The sequence below is a fragment of the Magnolia sinica genome, chromosome 3 (genome assembly GCF_029962835.1).
Source record: "Magnolia sinica isolate HGM2019 chromosome 3, MsV1, whole genome shotgun sequence".
NCBI classification, from domain to species: domain Eukaryota; kingdom Viridiplantae; phylum Streptophyta; class Magnoliopsida; order Magnoliales; family Magnoliaceae; genus Magnolia; species Magnolia sinica.
Genome location: NC_080575.1, coordinates 55015564 through 55035884, shown reverse-complemented (window position 1 = coordinate 55035884; position 20321 = coordinate 55015564). Strand labels below are relative to the sequence as shown.

Below are 20321 nucleotides of genomic sequence, written 5' to 3'. Positions count from 1 at the left end.
CAATGTAGATTAGTTATACAATGCGGAGACATAGTGAGCCAAATATCATATACTGAGGATACAATGCAATATGCAAATCCTGACGAGTCCACGAATACCGTCAACCTCATCTAGGCCATATAAATGCAGAAACATAGCAACCAAAAATCCCATATGCAGCAGATGTGATGCAATATGCGCTGCGAATGAAATGACCAAGCTAGAGTGTGAAGTCGGGATGATAGTACGTAGTATCGCAGGCTATGGGGTCCATCATAAGAGACTTCTATCCAAACCAGTCCCATACCTAAATTTGGATAGCCAGATTCAATGCGTTAAACTCCTGATCTTAGGTTGGTCGCGCGCCCCAACCGAAATCCTGGCCATTGTAAAGGTACACATAACAATTAGTTGCGCACTACCAGCCCGAGTGGATAGTGAATAAACGAATGAATGAATGGGTAAAATGCTGAGTATGCAACTCATGCTTAATAAGTCCACATATCATACCGTACATCTCTGGGATCATTGCCAGGGTTTAGTGCATTCGACGCCACATGCCGCCCCATTAAGCACACAATTGGGTAAGTAGAAGAGACCTCACTATCCGCCTGTCAGCAGTATACCAATGCCTACTCGGCTTGTCAATAACGGACCCATTTATGAGCTGGTCAGACTCAGCCTAGCATTGCCTAATCCCTTGGGCGGGCAAGGCCACACCCTTTCCTAACCGATCACGAAACAATGAAAGATGCGGCCTACATGAATACGGCCCTCGTGCGCTCATGTATCCACTCGGTCTCGACGTTGGAGTGTCCCCTAGCCTCAGGGATTTAGGAATTTTCACCCAGGGACATCTTTGATGCCCGTATGCTAGAACCAAATATTTTTGGTGTCCCATCTGGCCATTCACAACATGCCTGTGGAGGCCATGGCTTTGATGTTGCTAGGGTGTATAGTAGTTATATCACAAAATGCAAGATACATAAGTCACACAGTCAAATCATGCATCAATCATGCGCATACCATGTCCTCATGTGGGACGACTCTGCCTATCAGGGAGTCCGATAAACAACTTGCCCTATGACATATGCAATGGTCAATCACATCTCATAACAAACATGCAGATGATGCGTATGGGCATGTATCATGATGTTATACTGTCACATACTCATAATCAGTGTCGATAACCGACATCGATAATCGGCCTAACAAAGGGCCTAAGGGAAGGTCACAATGTGGACATTTAACCATCATTGCCCATCAATGTGGACTTTCAACCAACATTGCTCCCAAGGAATTGCCCTCATAGGGCCAAACATATAGCGGGGCCCATGGCCTTACATAAGGGTCTCACATACAACATAATGGGCCTCACACAAGAGCCCAATACACATCACAATGGGCTTCATACAAGGGCCTAATATACTTCTCAATGGGCTTCATCATACGGGCCTCGTATACATCACAATGGGTCTCACCACATAGGCTTCATATAGATCACAAGGGGCCGCATCACATGGGCCTTACACATTGCAATGGGCCACATCTCATGGGCCTTAGACATCACAATGGGCCGCATCTCATGGGCCTAATACACATCACAATGGGCTGCATCACATGGACCTAATATATATCACAATGGGCCTCATATACAACACATCGGGCCTCACTCATGGGCCACATATACATCATAATGGGCCTCATCACACGATCCATATATACATCACATTGGGCTTCACCAAATGGGCTACAAAGACATCACAACGGGCCTCACCAAATGGGCCACAAAGACATCACAACGGGCCTCATCAATAGGCCACAAAGGCATCATAATGGGTCTAATCACCTGGACCTCAAATACGTCACAATGGGCCACATCACGTGGTCCTAATACACGTCACAATAGGCCGCATCATATGGGCCTAAGGAGTAGCCATGATCTGGAAAATGGATAAATGGTGCGTACATAACACATACATCATGGTGGGGTCCACATCCAGGGATGGACGACCTATATAAAATACATACAACATGGTGGGCAACCATCAAGCCAATTGGACGGATGGCCTAGATATACAATACATACATACAAGGTGGGCCACACGTCCAACCTGATGGACTATGTGAATACATCACATACCTCAAGGTGGGCCCCACCCGCCTAGAAATCGATGGACGGCAAGGCTAAAAACACATACATCATGTGGTGGGCCTCACCGTCCAAAGGATGGACGGATGGCTAGATTTATAGCACATACATCATGGGGTGGCCCACCAACAAAACGTCCAGATGGACAGTGTGCGTATATAACACATACATCAAGGAGGGCCCCACCTAGCAAAACATACAGATGGACGGCTGGATGGAACAGATGAACAGCATGGATGTAAAATACATACACCATAGGCCGCATGGGTGGGCGGTGTAGATAAAACACTTACATTATGGTGGGCCACGTGCTGCCAGCACTTGCATCTGGTGAATCTCCACCGTCTAAAAACATCTGGATGGTGAATACAAAACATATACATTAAAGGTGGTCCCACCATCTAGCCATCTGGACGGTGTGGATCCCACATGTGTGGCCTATCTACACCATCTAGGACGGTATAGACATAATACATACATCAACGTGAGGTCCATGGAATTGCTGACGTCAATCAGCTATATAGCTAGTGTGAGGTACACTTGCCAATCTGATCCCAGCAGGTGGGTCCCACGTGGGGCCCACCATAGAATTATATTTTATAATATATATGTATTATTATTATTATTATTATTATTATTATTTATAGAAGTACACCAGCGTCTAGCGTCCAGACCTAGATGGACGGCTGGATGTACACATTCATCACGGAGTGGTCCCACCGTCCCCGATGAGGTGTGGTAAAACACATACATCAGGGTGATGCCACGTCAGTGTGGCCCACCCGTTTTGGGATCAAGTTGATATTTGTAGTTTCCCTTTGTCCATGTCAGTCCGATCCAGGCAGGAGGCTTGCCTGCTGGATGATCTGTCCAACAGCAAGGCGGGCCCCTCCTACTAGACGGACGGCATGGATAATACATCAAGGTGAGCCATCTTTCATGGAAAGAGAGAGAGAGAGAGAGAGAGAGAGAGAGAGAGAGAGAGAGAGATCAGCGAGATGGAGGGACCTCGAGATGGAGGGACCTCACCACTATGGGCCCCTCTAGGTTACAAAACATACATCAAAGGGGGTCCCAAATAGGATCCACACCATCAATCGATGGGCCCCACTTGGTCCATCATAAAAAGCACAATCTAAACCTATAAACACCCACCATTTACTCTTCTTCTTGGATCCATGACAAGCTGAACTCCTTAGCTTTTTCTTTGATGATAGATGATGAAGGTTGAAGGGTTGAGATGAGGGTTTTGGGGGGTAGAAAGTGGGCCACACTTGGCTCTCTTCTCTCATTGAGAATGTCTTGGACGGTCTCTCCTCTTTGCTTGCTTAGAAAATGGGTAGGGAAGAGAGAGAGAGAGAGGGGGGGGGGGGGGGGGGGTTTAAGGGAGAGGGATTGGTGATGGATGGAGTGATGGGTGGTGGGTGATGGGTGTACTTGGGAGGTATGGTTGTATTGACTTTTGGGTGAGAGAGGGATAGGTGTGATGGGATACGTACTTGACTTGTACATTGATTAATTGATTTGATATTTGGTAGAGATTCTCTTGAGTTTTGCAAATGCGCGGCGTTTTCTCGAAATAAACGCGGGCCTACAACTCCTGGCTTGGGTATCGCATCGGCGCGCGAGACGCGGCGTTGGAACCGCGGCAATGGTGCAGTCGCAAGGGTATAAGTCTCAGGTCGAGCCGACTTAGATCTAAGAGATGCGAGTTAAGGTCGGCGCAAACGCCGATTACAAGTTGCGGGTTGCCAGAATTCGACGGGGATGATTGCGAGAGTCTACGGAATGGTACGGACTAGGATACGAGCCTGACATTATATCCTAAGGTTGCTAGACAGTTTACCCTATTTATTTGATGCCATAGAACTGTCTTCAGTGCCATCGAAGACACTTCAATGGGTGGTCGATGGAATCGAAATTGTACTATTTTTGTGACTTTCTTTTTAAACAATTTTCTTCCCATGATCACTTACTAGCACATATTGAATAGGTTTTTCCTATGAGATTTGGGCTTGATGGAAGGACAAGTTTTATAGGATGGGTATAGGTTTTTGAAGAAGTCCCGGTACTTTATCATTTTCTTAATATTCAGTGCTTTGGACACATTCGATCTTCGAGTCTTTAGTCTTGAATCTTACTTGAGGCTCTTCGGACTCGATGACTTGCAACTCACGCTACTTGACCAACTAGGGCACTTACACCCTCAAGCTAAAACTAAACCAGTAAGGTTTTACAATTTTCCAAGCTGTATAATGTATATCATTGGTTCGATGGTCAGTTGAATAGATATGTCGATATATGGTAATTACAAAAAATGAATGATTGATGGTTGAATAATTTTGTAAATGAGAAGTGTATGGTCCACTAGGTTCCTTGACAAGTGAGGGAGTTTGTGTACAAACGGTTTCATGGATGGTTTACAATATAAGGTGTTATTGTGTGATGTATAGGAAATCATACATATAAGCATACACTCATTCTTTAAAAAATAAAAAATCGGAAGTAACTTTCCAGGCCCAGATCACCATTGATTTGTGGGTCTCATTGTCTTGTAAGAGATCTTTTCACAGAACCGGCTATAAGAGTGTTAGGCATAATCAGATCGTCATAATGAACCATTAATTTTATTTTTTAGGTGGAACACTTGAGAGTTATGATCAATATTTGTAATGGATGGTGAGATAATGGATCTAAGTGTGGAAATTGAGGGATTTCAGTTTAATTTACGTAAATAGGTCTTGGTATAAGTTCATATACAAATGAGCATGTGCAAACAAGGTTTTGAGAATGGTCCATGTGTATGGGCATCCTAACCCTTGGATGTTTTGGATCGATGGTATACCTCACATTTTGAGGAATTAACCTAAATGAACAGGTACCTTGTCAAGGATTTCTAAGTACTATGTAGTGATGAACTCGGTTTCGCAATTGGGTCACCAATCGTTGGTGATCTCTCCAATTAGATTACTATTATGACCCACTGGATGAACCTTTTTGAGAGAGAAAAAAAAAATAGATGATTAGGATTCTCATATAGCCATTTAGAAAATGTCCAAACGATTTTTTAATAGAGCTTCTAGAAAGTAGTTTTTGAGAAATGTCTGTACATGTGTGTATTTATACTAGGATTAATTGGCGCCCAAATTGATCGGGTTGTAGTTGTTAGAATCTTAATTCACAGGTATGGTTTTATGGAAATATATAAGAATCATAATAATCATGTCAAACTATTAGTTCGAGTCCAAAAATGGAAAGATCTGATCATACAATGTTTGGTTTGGTATGATGGAAATGTCCAAAAATCCTACGGACGGAATATAATATATATTTAGTGATTTCAAGGTAAATGTATGGAGGATTTTATGATTGATCAAAAGGTTTAAAAGATATAAGTCATTTTTAACATATACCCTTTAAATCATAATTATAGTCTTTTAAGTTGGTTCTACGATAACTATGATCATGTTTAATGAAATCTAACCCGATAAGAATCTTAATTATCATGAAAGCTATGTCATAATCTAACAAATAGGAATTCGGGTAATTGGACCTATGCAATCGTGATCCTTGATTCATGAAACAAAATATTTAGGCTTTGAGATTGTAAAAAGTAAACCGATGGTTAGGTTCCTTAAATGATGAATAAGTAAGCGTATATGGATAGTTTCTCAATTGGATGAGTAGTTAAAAAATTATAAGGGATGCATGACAAAATGATGTGGGGTTCATCCAAGGAAAGTGCCCTCCTATCATAGTTATTAGTATCAAGTTTTAATATTTATATGAAAAGTTTTTAATTTGGCAGAAAAATGAACAAAAATATAATTTATGCCCCCAAAATTTACTTGGGATATTACAATGTTGCCGAACCCGCCTCTATCAGCATAATCATTGGCCAAGGTCAGGCCGGGTCCTCCTCTCTCGAGTCTACGGCGTAATCCCCTTCGGGTTATTCGTACTGCCTTGAGCAGTTGTCATCCTAGTCAGCTTGGTGTGCTAGGGAGCTCGAGGCTCGATCTCCTTCCCTCGTGGGTCCATTATCCACGTTGTAGATATTCCTGGTGAGGCAAGTCCCCTCCTACCGAGCTCCTCCTCGGACAACTCAGCTCGAGGGCTCATCTCCGCGTCAAAGTAACTTCTCGTCTCTCCTTGATGGCCCTTCTGCCTGGACCATTGCCACCCCAACGTGGGGCCTACCTTAGCTCGGATGCACATCACTTGCAGTTGGACGGTCATTCTTCCCGTATGAGGGACCAGTTCCTCCACAACAATATATATATATATATATATATTGCTTCCCATGAAGTCGAGCTCTATGGCCTCACTGTGGTTTGTGATGGATATCCATGCCGTGCATTTGGTAGGTCCCCTTTGGATTATGGGATTTATGAAAAATCAGCCATGTCCAGAACTCAGGTGGGCCACATCATCTGAAACCATGGAAAATCATACTTAAAACATCTAAATGCACTTGGTGGGGCCCACTTGAATATTGTAATAGCCAGAAACTTGGTATGACCTCTCATCCAAGTGGGACACACATGGTTAATGGGCCGAATGCCTAAACCACATCCCACTGGGCCTTATATACAATTAGGACTGTTTCAATGGGTGGGCGCCCACTCTCAACTGTTGTCTGCAGGTGGCCCACCTAAATAATGGATTTGCCTGATTTGCAGGCCCATGGCTCACCATGAAAGGTTGCTTCTGATTGATGGGATGGATGTCCATCTCACATCACAGTGGGGCACATAGAGCTGGAATTCATGGGAAACTCCCATGAGGTCGACCTCATAGTACCATTTCTATAGACACACACTAAAGGCTAATGACCTGTTTGGTAGACGTCTTAACATGAGTTCATCTCATTTTAGTAAGTGGTAATCTGTATTAGAGATCATATTTCTTTTTTGGTAAGATTAAGAAAAGCGATCTTGATAACCAACAATCATGAACTCCAACACATAATCAAGCTTAACTAAAATGAGATTATCTCATTTTTCTAGGCGTCTACCAAACAGGCCCTAGATGTGTAATAAGGAAGGTACTGTACTGCCTAAAGTTCAAGACAACATGATTTTCCATAAAATGCAATGTGATGACATAAAAAAAAATTACATTTCTCAACTGCTTGCTCTCTGATCTGGATAACATGACCCCAACATGAACACAATTGCAAAGACAAATCTATAATGAAACGCAGCGAGAGGGAGGGAGGAGAGAGATCTACTAGCTCACATATTGCTTCTCCAAAAGACTGGCGCAGAATGCCAAGTCAAAGCGCTCCTCGGGAGGATCACCAATGCAGTCGAAGACTGCATCTGCAGTCAAGAAGTCCTCTCCAGCTGTGTAACTGTAAGCACAACGTAAAGAAGCAGATTGTGTAAATAGATTATTGACTACCAAAACATCCCAATTCTCATTCATGACAAACAATGAGTGTTGTCCTAGAAATCCTTTGTCATTTATTTCCTATTTGATATTGAGTTGATCATACCCTATGTTGACTCATGGATAATGTTACCTAATATTCATAATGAGGAACTGGTCCTCAAATTGCAGTAACATTTCTTTCAAGCACAACTTTTTTTTTAATAGGTAAGCTGGGTTCCTGAGACCTCAATGTTGAAATGCACACTGTTTACCATTGAGCTACGGGCTCAAACCCTCAATGAATTGAGTAATAGCCACAACTAAAAGCCTATACCTTCAATATGAATGCCAAAGAAACTACAATTCAATTATTTGTCGCTTCATTAGACTAATGATAGCCTTTGATTCAATAGTGCATCTAAAGGCACTAGAAAAGGTATTTGACACTCGAGATAACCAAAGAGCGCATGTGCCTATATATAAGTTCTAAAACATTGAGTGATCAAATTAGTGTTTTGAATAGCATCCATAGTGTAGCTACAACACTACATAGCGTTAGCAAATAACATAAATCCCTTGTAGCATACACCACTTTCTTTTTTTCTTTTTTCTTTTTTTTTTTTTTAAAATTTTAAATGATAATTGTATTTTGTATTTTGTACTTCGTACTCCTAACCTGTGGGATTTTAATTTCTTTTCACACTAGTGACTTATGGTTTCAATTAGACATTATTAATTAGTGGTTTGCTTAAAAAGATGTTGATGTGATTTGATTCGGTTTATATATGTAGAGATTTGCTTTTCATAAAATGATCATTAATAATTTGTTTGAACATGCTTATGCATGAAAAAAATGAATTATGTTTAGGCATTTTTATATTTTTTTTCACTTTGTTCTTACTAATCATATTTTTTCTAGTTTTAAAATTTGTTCTTACTACTTATCATATTTTTTCTAGTTTTAAAATTAAAAAAATAGAAGTATCGTGTAGCTTATGCTATGTTACTTACGATACACGCTACAGAGTATTGAATGCTACGCAACATGCTACCGCAATCTAAAACACTGGATCAAATATTAAAGGCTGAGATAGTTACTGACACATGTTAAAGGTGTAGTAGCCAAGACAACCCAGTGCTTAAAAGATTAGAAAGCATGAGATAATTTTATCAAATGAGTGAATCAATGCTCACCCGCTTTTTGTTACAATGCACTTCATTCCTGCAGCCTTCGCTGCTGCAAGACCTATGGCACTGTCCTCTACCACAACACAACTGCAAAGAACAGAATACATCAATTAGCTACTCGATTCAATATTAGGAAATGAATAGGTGATAAAGATCTATAATGAGCCATTAATAAAATAATCCTTGACTATTACTAACTACAGAAATAAACACACATCTGTGTTTACCACCCAGGTACTCGTACTGGTTCAGGTACAGGGACAAGACCATATATTTAATATTTTAATATTTTGTAGCATAATATCTTCTGCATATGTTTTTATTGTCAAAATATTTTTTACAATTTTAATTTTTTAGCATTAAATATTTGGGTTTCAATTACCATATCAACCACAAACTCCAATATTCATATCATTACCCATACCATGTAATATGTGACACATACTGCATGGTAATTGAAGGATCCATGTTAGTTTAGTGGAATGAGAAAAGTTATTGGTCTATCCATTGCTACAAACCATTGACGACCTCCCTGTTAAAGAATCAATTGTTGGGGATTCCCTCATTCTAGTGCCTACTATGGGGAAGTGACTAAACCTGATCTAGTTGCCTCAGGAACTAGCTATTGATGAATCTGAACAAATGGCTCCAATCAGAACTCGATGCATTCCAATAACCCCCCATCAGGCAATTCCTAGTTCAAATTCAAACAATGAAACAGTTTTATTGACTTCAGCAAATGAGTAAACTCATGTGTTTATCATTTCTTTCCTTCATCTCTAAAGCTATAAGATTAATATCTCTATCTCAATTCAGTAAATCTTATACAAGTGAAACTATCAAGCATACCTTGATGGATCAACACCCAAAGTGCTGGCTGCTAATAGGTAGATGGCCTGCCATGAAAAAATGCAATCAGTTGTTTTGAGTTTTCAAATATTGAGAATAAAATTTACCAACAGAAATCAAACTAATTCAATTGCCAAGAAGAATATTTTGGTAGTGAAGTGCTGGCTGTGGCCGCACTTGTTTTATATTACTACTGTGTATTTTTTGCAAATCTATTGAGGAAAAATAAAAAAACTCATTTAAAAGGGTGAATCCCATTCAACCAATGTTTTTTGTATCATTATCGCGTAATGTATCGCACCCTTGAGATAGAAATACATATCAGTTATTGCACGAGATACATATCGTGTAATTTATCATTGTTGTTAGGACTTAGGAAACATGGAGAAACATTGGGAAATTGGTTGAATTTTTCAATGAAACTTCAAAGATTGTTAAAAAAAAGATACCAATACACACTAAGAAAAAAAAATCAGAAAAAACAAGTACACAATATTTTTCCTTTGTATAGCGTCCTAATCCATGTGTTGTTTGATTGAACTAGTACAACTATATTCAAAGTCAATTCGTATAATTTATAAATGTATGAAGACATATATGGAAATGCAAGCATTACATTCAAAAGCAAAATAAGTAGAAAACTAGAAATATACCTATGGATTTTGAAAAAAAAAAAAATCCATAGGTATATTGAGTTTGTTGAACTTAGGAGGAGGTCGAGAGCGGTCGATTGTAAGCAGGAGTCCACATTCTAGTGATAGTTGGCATATTAAATGTGGGAATGGGAGGTATATAGATCGAGTGCCATGAACGGTAAGAGCTAGCTGATGGACAATAAGAGATGGGAGACACAATCTGGTATTGCGTATAATGGAATACAGGATAGCGACCATAAAGGGAGTCATATCCACCGGGTTTGTACCTCGAGGATATACATTCGTAGTGAAGATGGCATGAAGTACTCTAAAATTGAATGGCATGTGTTTAGTTTTTAGAGCATTCCCTTCATGCCATGGAATGTCCTGTCCTTTGCACAGAAATTTTGAAACCGACGAGCGCACTAGTGGAGAATTAATATGAATGTTGCACAGACCAACAGGAGAGCATGAAATGCCAAGTAAGTTTGCTATTCGGTCTGGCGTGATGACCGTGGTTGTGTCCCTGACTGTAATGGTCACAGATGGAGGATCGGCAACACGGGAATGGCAATAAGCCAGAAAACGATAGACCATCACTGTCCTTGTCTCGCCTCTAAACTGCAAAATTTTCTCCCACCCAACTTTGGTTAGAATGCTTTCAATCCCATAAGGTCGAATGCAATTGAGATCAACCTGACGTTCCATTATAATTTTCCGACCCCGATATTTTTCCATAATGTTTTCGCTGGGTGCGGAATAGTTGAGGTGGGTATGTTTGGCTGAGAAGTCCCTCGAGCCGGAGTTCTCTGTTGTGTAGCAGGAGATGGAGGAGTGGAGGACTCTATAGAGGCCCTAGCTCGAGGTGTTCTCGACACAGTCCTTTTCTGTCTAACTGGTCTGGACGATTTTCCTTGCATAGGAGCCTTCCCTTTGTCCTTGGCCATAACAAGCTGGATATGACCTGGATTATCTAGGAGGATTGATGATGACACTATTGTAACTACTCCCAAAGCTCCTTCCCAACCAAAAAAATAAAATAAAATCACACAGACGAATCCTAGGGTAAAGAGGTGAATACTTAGGATTGAGTATGAAGGATTTACTAATATGAGACTTTGATTTGAGTATTTTGACTCGAAACACCCACCAAACGTCCGCCAAAGAGCAGGAGGGGAAACAGGAGGCGGCCAAGCGAAAACAGAGCAAAAATGGATTTTCTGTGCGCACGTGCGCTATTTATACTGTCGGGATTCTTCGATGTCATTGAGATTCAAAATTCGATGACATCGAATATGCATTCGTTCGATGTCATCGATGTTCCCCCGACGATTCATCTCCTTAATGTACTTTGATGTCATCGAAGTGTTGTTCGATGTCATCGAAGGTAACTTCGATGTCATCGATTGTCTTATCAAAGACCTGATGTTCCAGTATTTCATATACTTTGATTCAAGGATGTGTACAAATATATATGTTTACTTAGCAAGCAAGATTTGTACATATACTATTGGTTGAGCTGGAAACACAAATTCACATACACACTGAAAAACACACACATGTATGTTCAACAATTTGGTAGTCTCAAATCAAAGCATAATATGATTTTCAACAATTTGAGACTCCTAATGGAGGGATAAGGTAGTTTACTAGATTTTCCTATACAACATGATTTACATTATCCTTCATATTAGTGTGGTTGGTCATTCAACAGTCATATTGCCAATTATTTGTGCGGATATCATATATTTGGTTCAAAATTCTCCACAAATAATGGATTTTCAAATCTTTGACCATTGTTATTAGTTACTTCAAACTCCAAGATTGTTCCTTAACCACTTGTTGGAGTTCCCCTTTTTAAAGTGACTGACCCATTAACAAATACAAGAGTTTATAGCTAAAATGGGTCATAATCACCAGTTGGTTTATTTGGACCAATTGATACAAGTGCCTGAGTTAGGTTTACCATTACTCGCAGGGCAATTGTATTTGTTTTGTATCACCCACTTGGTAACCACCTCCTTTGAGCTTGAGTTTTTCATTTCTTTCTTAGAGTGGTTATCCATGGCTATTTCGAATTCATCAAGCAATTGATCTAGATTTCCTTTCCATGACTTCTGCATCATTTTTCTGGTTGGTTTGATTTTACTTTTATAGCTCAACCCGGAAGTGAATGAGGCTGTCTTAGTGTAAGACATTCAAATTTGTAGCGCCCCGTCTTTCCACATGAATGGCATAATGAGTTGACCTGTTTTGAAGTAGTTGATTTAATCAACACAGGTGGTGAAGGGAATGAGTTTGATTCACTTGTTTCATATCCTAGACCTCTCATGTTTTTAGAGTTCCTACCTAGGCCTAGAAGTCTTTCTAACTTTTCATTACTTTGAGTAAATTTATGACTTAGTTCTGCTGTATGATTAGATTTTTCTACTTCTAGTTTCATACTTTTGTTTTCCTTTTTCAGTTTCTCAACTTCTGATTATAAAAGATCTATTTTCTTGATTAGTTTTCAATAGTAATACAATTATCAGCAGTTTCTTCTTTACACTAGATTTTTTCAAGGTTATATTCATCTTCCTCTTTATGGTCCTTGGGAATGACTATAGTGGTAGAGGCCATTAGTATTTTTAATGATTTTTGGTCTCCATCACTTTCTGACTCACTTGTTTCCGAGTTGGAGCCATTAGTGTCATCCCATGTGGCTGTCATAGCCTTTCCTTTTTGTCTCTTTGTGGGACACTCCGTGGATATGTGACCATACTTCTTGCAGTTGTAACATTGGGGTTTTTTGGACTAGTTAAAAGGATTTGCCTATTTGGCGCTTGTGGTCCAATTGTTTCCCTTTGTTGTTGTATGGTTTTCCATAGTTCTTGTTAAAGAATCTTTTGAATATTTAGGCTAAGAGGGCGAACTCCTCATCCCTATCTTCGTTCTCACTTCCTTCTTCCTCTATTGTAGTTATAGTTCTAAGGGCCTTGAGAACATTGTTTTTGGATTTTGTGGGTGGTTTGAGATGTAGTTAAAAAGTTTGTAGAGAACCCACTAGTTCTACTTTCATTTCATCGATATTTCTACACTCTTCAATGGTGGTGACTTTGGAGCAGTAAATATCTCAGAATTTTCTTACATATTTTAGGTTATGGAATTTTCTCTCCAAGCTCACCCATGGAGTTACATATGATATTTAATTTTGCGAAGAACTCCATAAAGGTCTCTTCCATTCTTAAGTGTTCGAATTGGGTTGTCAAGAGCTACAGCCTTGACCTTTTTACTGTGCTCGTTCCTTCATGGGTTGTTTCTAATAAATCCCATGCTTCTTTTGATGTTCCACACATACTGATTTGATTAAATACTTCTTGTGAAACTGCATAGTAAATAGCATTCATGGCTTTGGCTTCACTTGTTTTGTTTTCTTTATCAAAGGTAGTCCATTTTTCTTTTGGTTTGGGTTTAGTGACGGTTGTGCCATTTTCAAGTACCACTTGTTCAGTTGGTGGCACATATCCATTCTCAACAATTTCCCAAACATCATGGTCCAAAGATTGAAAAAAGTAGTTCATTCTTATTTTCCAATATGCATAATTTGAACCATAAAAAATAGGTGGCCGAGGGACCGATGTTCCCTCTCCTTTGGCCATAATTTCAACTTCAGTTAGGATCTCCCTCTAGGTTATTAAACCCTTTAAGGGGACCCCTCTCTGATACCAATTGAAATTGCGGTAGGACCGTTGTTATCGAAGTATAGATAAATGACCAAATGTCCTAGAGGGGGTTGAATATGACTTTTAAAATTTTAATCCTTCTTAACTGAAAATCTACCAATTTTAACATGAGTTAAGTAGGGTTATCTCGATATCAACCTAAATAGTGAAAATCTAACTATCGTATCATATCAAACATGTATTATGCATAATTTAGACATTCAATCAGTCAATACATATGAGTATACATAATCATCACAAATACAATGATATATAGTGGCTCGACTGTGTGCCTACTCCACTCCTGGCTGACGCACTCCCCCTTGGAGTGTGCCGGATTTCACTATCAAATGGTTTTAAATCAGGTTAACCATTAACCTTCACAACCTACAAAAGGTTACCTAAGAAGTATACACAAGACAACCTTAGAAGCCTACACAAGGCAAACAAGTCCTACACAAGGACATAACCAAGAGCCTACACAAGGCTACCTATGCCTACACACGGCGAAGCCTACACAAGGCTATCAATGCCTACACAAAAGGCTAACAAGTCCTACACAAGAACTTGACGTACTCTCCCGCCAAAGGCCTATGAAGGCCTTAATATATTAACCACTGAATATTAGTCCTACACAAGGAAGGATCTTCAGAGTCACTGGACTCTAATGACTTACTTGTAAGCAAGTAAGCCCTGTTGTGCTGAAGATAACCTTCCTTGCTGATGAAGTGTCTTCAACTCCCTTGATCCGCAACTATTGTAGATGCTCCAATACAGGTCTCTGGTGTTAGGTGAGGGTATTCTAAGAAATCTTTTCTATTAAATGTTGGTCATTAAGGAAGAAATTCTGGAATATTATCCATTCAAAGGATTTCAGCTTAATAATTTACCATTAAGAGTGTTGCTAAAAGATCATTGAATGGTGGAGTTCATACTTCAATCTAATCTATTGATTTCACAATGATTGCATTTAAGAGGGGATTGAAGGATGAACTCCCATTAGAAAAGGGATTTAAGATTAAGAGTAGATCAACTATAGTAATAACTCTCTTAAATCTCTCTCTTTTTCTCTGCTTGGAACCTAAGAAGCAAGCCTCTTTAAATAGGCAGTAAAGTTCAAACAGTAAGAAAACAGGTAGAAATCTGTCTCCATTCGATGTCATCGAAGGTCGTTTGATGTCATCGAAGTTTCCTTCGATGAATTGAACAGACTCCGATGTCATCGGGTTTTTTCTTACTAAGAGAACTTTGAGGTTTGCTTGGAGAGTTATGGAATTCAAACATTGATGTCATCGAGACTACATCGATGTCATCGAAGTTTGAATTTCGATGTCATCGAAGTTTGAATTTCGATGACATCGAATAGAGTTTGATGATATCGAATAATTCCTGATTTTTCTTTACAAACTCTCTGGACAGATTGGTCCCAATTTCGATGTCATCGATTCTTTCTCAATATCATTGAAGTTTGAAATTTAATGTTATCGAATAAGTCATGATTTTCCTTTATAGCTCGCTGGATATTTTGTACCTTTATTTCGATGTCATCGAGCCTTCCTCGATGGCATCGAAGTTTGAATTTTGATGACATCGAATGGGGCTCGATTACATCGAATAATTCCAGAAATATGTCAAATGGTTGCTGGACATATTTGGGCACAATTTTGATGGCATCGAATACATCTCGATATCATCGAAACATGAGTTTCAATGTCATCGAATCAGTGTTCGGTGTCATCGATAGTTGCAAAAAAAAACTTCGTATATTTTCATCTGTTCTTGCAACTATGTTTTCCATTTTCTAATCTACCAAAGATGTTTTCCTAGATGGTTTTGGGATTGATTATAGCTTTTTAAATGGGATTTTACCTGAGGTGTTTTGGTCATAGGATTTGAGGGTTTCATTTACCTTTGGAGACCTTTGAACACATCCATTTTGTTGAGTCTTCAGCTTGTAGTCTTCATGTGGGGCTCACTGGACTCTATGACTCACTTGTCACGTTAATTGACAAACCAGGGCACTTTCAAAGAAGACCATACTATCTTTTCATAAGATTATGGGATGTGTTTCCCAAGAATGTGTCTTAGCTCTTATCATTGAAGGGAAAGTCAATTTCTTTAGAAAGCTGATCAAAGAGACATGATTTTGTTAATGCTCATTTTCAAAGGATGATGGAGGTGATAGAGGAATCCATAGAGGAAAAAAAAATGGATGGATGGATGGATGGAAGCCTTTAATAAAAGTAATTATTTCCAACACATCTTTTTTCGTGGACTGAATATCATTGGAAAGAAAAGATGAATAAAGTCCAATAAAAGTAATCCTCATTGATTGAAATATGATAAAAGACAAGGAGACCATTGGAGATCATATCAATTTAATAGGCAAAGTGAAAAATCAAAATAACCAAGAATAAATAAATAATAGAAGCATATTACAAGAGATTCATTCCAACATTGGTGATTTACAATGCAACCCATTTGTAGTTTAGTATTTTGTTAGGATAACATGATGCACTAATGCTTTTCAATTCCATTGTAGAAACTCTAGCACCTTAGTTAAGAGACTCAAAAATGCTTTTCACACTAAATAAAAGAAAAACAGCAAAATAAGACATTGATTGAGCAAACATCAATCTGTTAATAACCTAAGGGGGACAAAGAATTTACTGGATCAGGCTTTTTACGAGGAACCACGTCTCCAGCAAATATTGCAATCTTCTCTGCTCGATCAGGGCCCAGTAGAAAGGAAACTATGGCTGATACCTGTAACCAACACATGTTACAGATGTTAGGAAGTAAAATAGATTAAACAAAAAATTGTGTACTATATTCTCTAGTGTCAAACAGGAGTGCAAATGGGTCAGGTTGACCTGAACTCATTGGGTATAGATATTATTAACTTGGATCCTTTGGAGGATGTTTGGGTCCAAAAGTTCAATCCAATTACAAAATGGGTCACGCCCCCTCAACAGCTCTTCAACCCATGGCCTGGAACAACCTAAGATGGTCTTACTCAGATCAAACCATGCTGAAACCAAACCCTTGAAATTCCAAGTGTATTTACCGTGCCGTATCTTACTTGAGGTTTATGCACACGACTATACTGATTTGCATGGGTATAGCTTTGCCTATCTACATGCCAATATGGCATATGTGTGCAATATCTTATTGGTCCATCAGGTCAGCGCTAATTGAAGATGTAGTGTGAAAATCTCGTGATTCTTCTTATACCCTACCTAAACGGCTAAACCCCAGTCCAAACATGACCCATGAAATAAATGGGTCAATTCTAGATCCTCTTATCTGACCCATTAAACAAATGCATTGGCTTATTTTTAACCTGCACCCCTCACAAACATGATCAAGATTTAATTGATTCACTCCTACATAACCCTTCTGATGTTTCTACCTACACGGGATTCCCAAAAAGATGTCCTACAGAGGGCAACTAAAGGTATGGCCCTTGATTGAGTGGAATGGACCCCAATTAATTGGGATAAGCCTTAGATGATGATGATGATGATAGTGACACAACCTTTCATTGATGATGATAGGTAGCCTAGTTATGTTGTGTACATCTATGATCAAATATAAGAAATTTATTTTCTTGACCCACCTATTGAAATTACTGAGTATGGGATTGAGTTGATCCTATGACTAACAACATCTTGGTCTAAGTCCTCGTTTATGAACTATGAGCTGGCTAAATACTGATCCATCTTGAGGGAAGCATTATGAGTGTTCTTGTGTTTATCTTATGAATACTTGTATAAAATGTAAAATGCATTGCTAGTTGGACACAACCACACAGGCGTGTATAATGCCATTGGATATAGGCACGAGGTGCCCAATATAAATACCCTAAGGGGCTGTTTGGATTTGGGCAAAGTCGTGTCATGAGAAGTGTTAAAAAAAAAAAAAAAAAAAAAAAAAAAAAACTATACATTTATGGTTTATCAACCCCCCTTGCACAGGGGAACCATTGCACTTTTGGACAAGTAATCTTAGATATATGACCGTTAGACCATGGATTCGGTGTCTCTATTGGAGAGTTAGAAATACTTGTCAATGATACTTTATTGTTTCAACGCACATGAGAATCACACTCATCCATGAAAATGCATGTCATGTTCCAATGTGCCATGTGCAACTGTCCAATTTCAAGCATCCCACATGTGCATATGTGCAATATCAATCATTAAGCACAAAATAAAATAAAATAAAAAATAAAAAATAAAAAAAATGCAATATATGTGTCAAATGTACACATGCATTTGTCATCGTGCCACCAAACAATCTTTAAGTTCCCCACATGTGCCACCAAACAATCTTTAAGTTCCCCACATGTGCCACAATCTATGCTATCCATGTTTTAGGGTATTTAACAAACAAGGGACAAAACAACTAGTTAGCAACAACATGTCCATGACCAGCTAGCCCTAACATCATGTCCTAGATGCTACTCACAAGAAAACTTTGCCCAGATCCAAACAGGCCCTAAAAATGCAAATGGAGACACACGTTTATATATATAAGAGAGAGAGATCCACATGATTAGAACTATTTAAATCATATACAAAATATAGCTAAAATACGAAAACAAAAAATTGATTAAGTTTTTTTTTTTTTTTTTGGTCCAAATAGCTAGCCGACAAGTTTTATGCTTCTACCCTTCACAAAAAAATTTAAAAAAAAAAATAAAAATAAAAAATAAAAAAAATCAACATGTGTCTGACATGTTTGTTTAACATGGGTTAGGAGCACAATAAGTTCTAAAAAATTAAGAGTTCAGGTTACATAGTTTGTTTATGACCAATAAAAATCTATGATACTTGAAAAAACTTGAATATTCATGTTTCATACTTGGGTAAGGATTAGATAAGTGATCTCTATTCTCTAAGACTTGAAATACTAATCTATTAGGATTTTGAATTAGTTAAATAGATTTTATAGTGAATCATAGTAATGAAGCAACAAATATCAAACATTGTTAAGTAGTATTATAACATAATTATATTTATGAGAAGCACTCATTCTTTGTTGTACCTATATCCTAGGAATTTTGGTTCAGAGGATCTGCCAAAGCCAATCGTTGTTGTACTGGAAACCCAACTGTACTCAGGTAATAAAGAATAGAACAGCCTATTGAGGGAGAAAATACAAATTTCCAAAAAAATATTTGAATAAAGGAACTTTGAGTACATAGTGAAAATCCAAGTTGCAAAGAGTGGTTTTTGTAACCCTAATGCATCCTAAGAAAAAACTATTTGCCACATACCTCTCAAACTTCCAACCTGAACGCATAATATTTGACCAAGTCGCTATCTTCTTTCTTCACATCATTTTACAGGGAAGAAATTGAACTAAAGGGTTCCCTAGCAGGAGAAGTCACCACAACCTTCTTGTGTAAAGGAGCTTCTCTAACCTCACACACAATTGTTTTCTTTATCCTTTTGACTATCTAATTCTCCTTTCTTTTAATTACTCAACAAATTATTACCATTTTGTTGACACATGAATTTTGTTACTTTACAAAAATGAGCCCCCACTCATCTAATGGCATCATTATGCCACACCAACTGAGCTCTAGCAGCACTGCGTCAAATGATAACATCATCATCTCGTGACAAGGAAGCATAAAATCAAAAGAAGACCATGCATCATGCACAAAACCCTTTATGTGCAATGCAAAGACCTCTGCGCTCAGATGCCAAAACAAGTGCAAAGAGCAGGCATTGGGAATATCTGACCCGGATGCCTATAAATACCCCTAAACGCTCATTGAGAGAGACTTTTTGGAGACTCTTAGAGACCTTTTCAGACTTTCCATATTGTTGACGAGAGAGAGAGAAAAGAAAGGACTTAGCAGATTCACCCTTGGAACCTTCAGGTGCCACTACTCATAAAGTGAACCTTACACCCCTTTCATTAGGGAGGCCCTAAGTCATGTGCTAGGGCCCGAATAAAGGGAGAGGCTTTGGACCACAGGCCAAAGCTTCACATACCAAGGCTTGATGCTAAGCACCACATGTTATTGGATCGAGCTTTGTGCCTAGGCACAAACCTACCAACAATGTCTACTCATGTGTGCAGAATTCTCCTTTAGGCTACTAGACGGCTACGGGCGCAAACAGCCCACAATAGGCCTCTCGTTCAAACATGCCCTAAATCAGGTGCATACCCTTCCAGTAAGCCTCGTGCCAATCACAGAGGGTCTCATCATCCCATGTTATGAGTTAGAGAGCCATCTCCCGTCTATCATCAACATGTAAGCCCCCAAGGCATTATCCGACAACCATTCATGTATGCCAAGGCGATCACGAATATCTTGGTTCCAGACACTGAAGACGAAGAACCAAAGGACTCAAGAATGTCCAAGGCCACCCCACAAGATGCTCCACTTTGATTTTCCCCAAAGATGTAATTAGGGGCATGTGC

At 38.9% G+C, this 20321-nt stretch overlaps 1 protein-coding gene across 2 annotated transcripts in view; it reads right to left on the bottom strand.

The window, feature by feature from the left end:
• Positions 1–7196: 7196 nt before the first annotated feature.
• LOC131239924 (CBBY-like protein) overlaps positions 7197–20321 on the bottom strand; it is a 36394-nt gene continuing 23269 nt past the window's right edge. For both annotated transcript variants that reach the window (XM_058237858.1, XM_058237859.1), the window contains exons 5-8: positions 16551–16646; positions 9545–9591; positions 8702–8782; positions 7197–7487 (exon numbers count right to left, since the gene is read on the bottom strand). In XM_058237858.1, the coding sequence (XP_058093841.1) occupies positions 7364–7487; positions 8702–8782; positions 9545–9591; positions 16551–16646 (348 nt within the window). In that variant the 3' untranslated portion in view covers positions 7197–7363. The remainder of the gene's footprint in view (positions 7488–8701; positions 8783–9544; positions 9592–16550; positions 16647–20321) is intronic.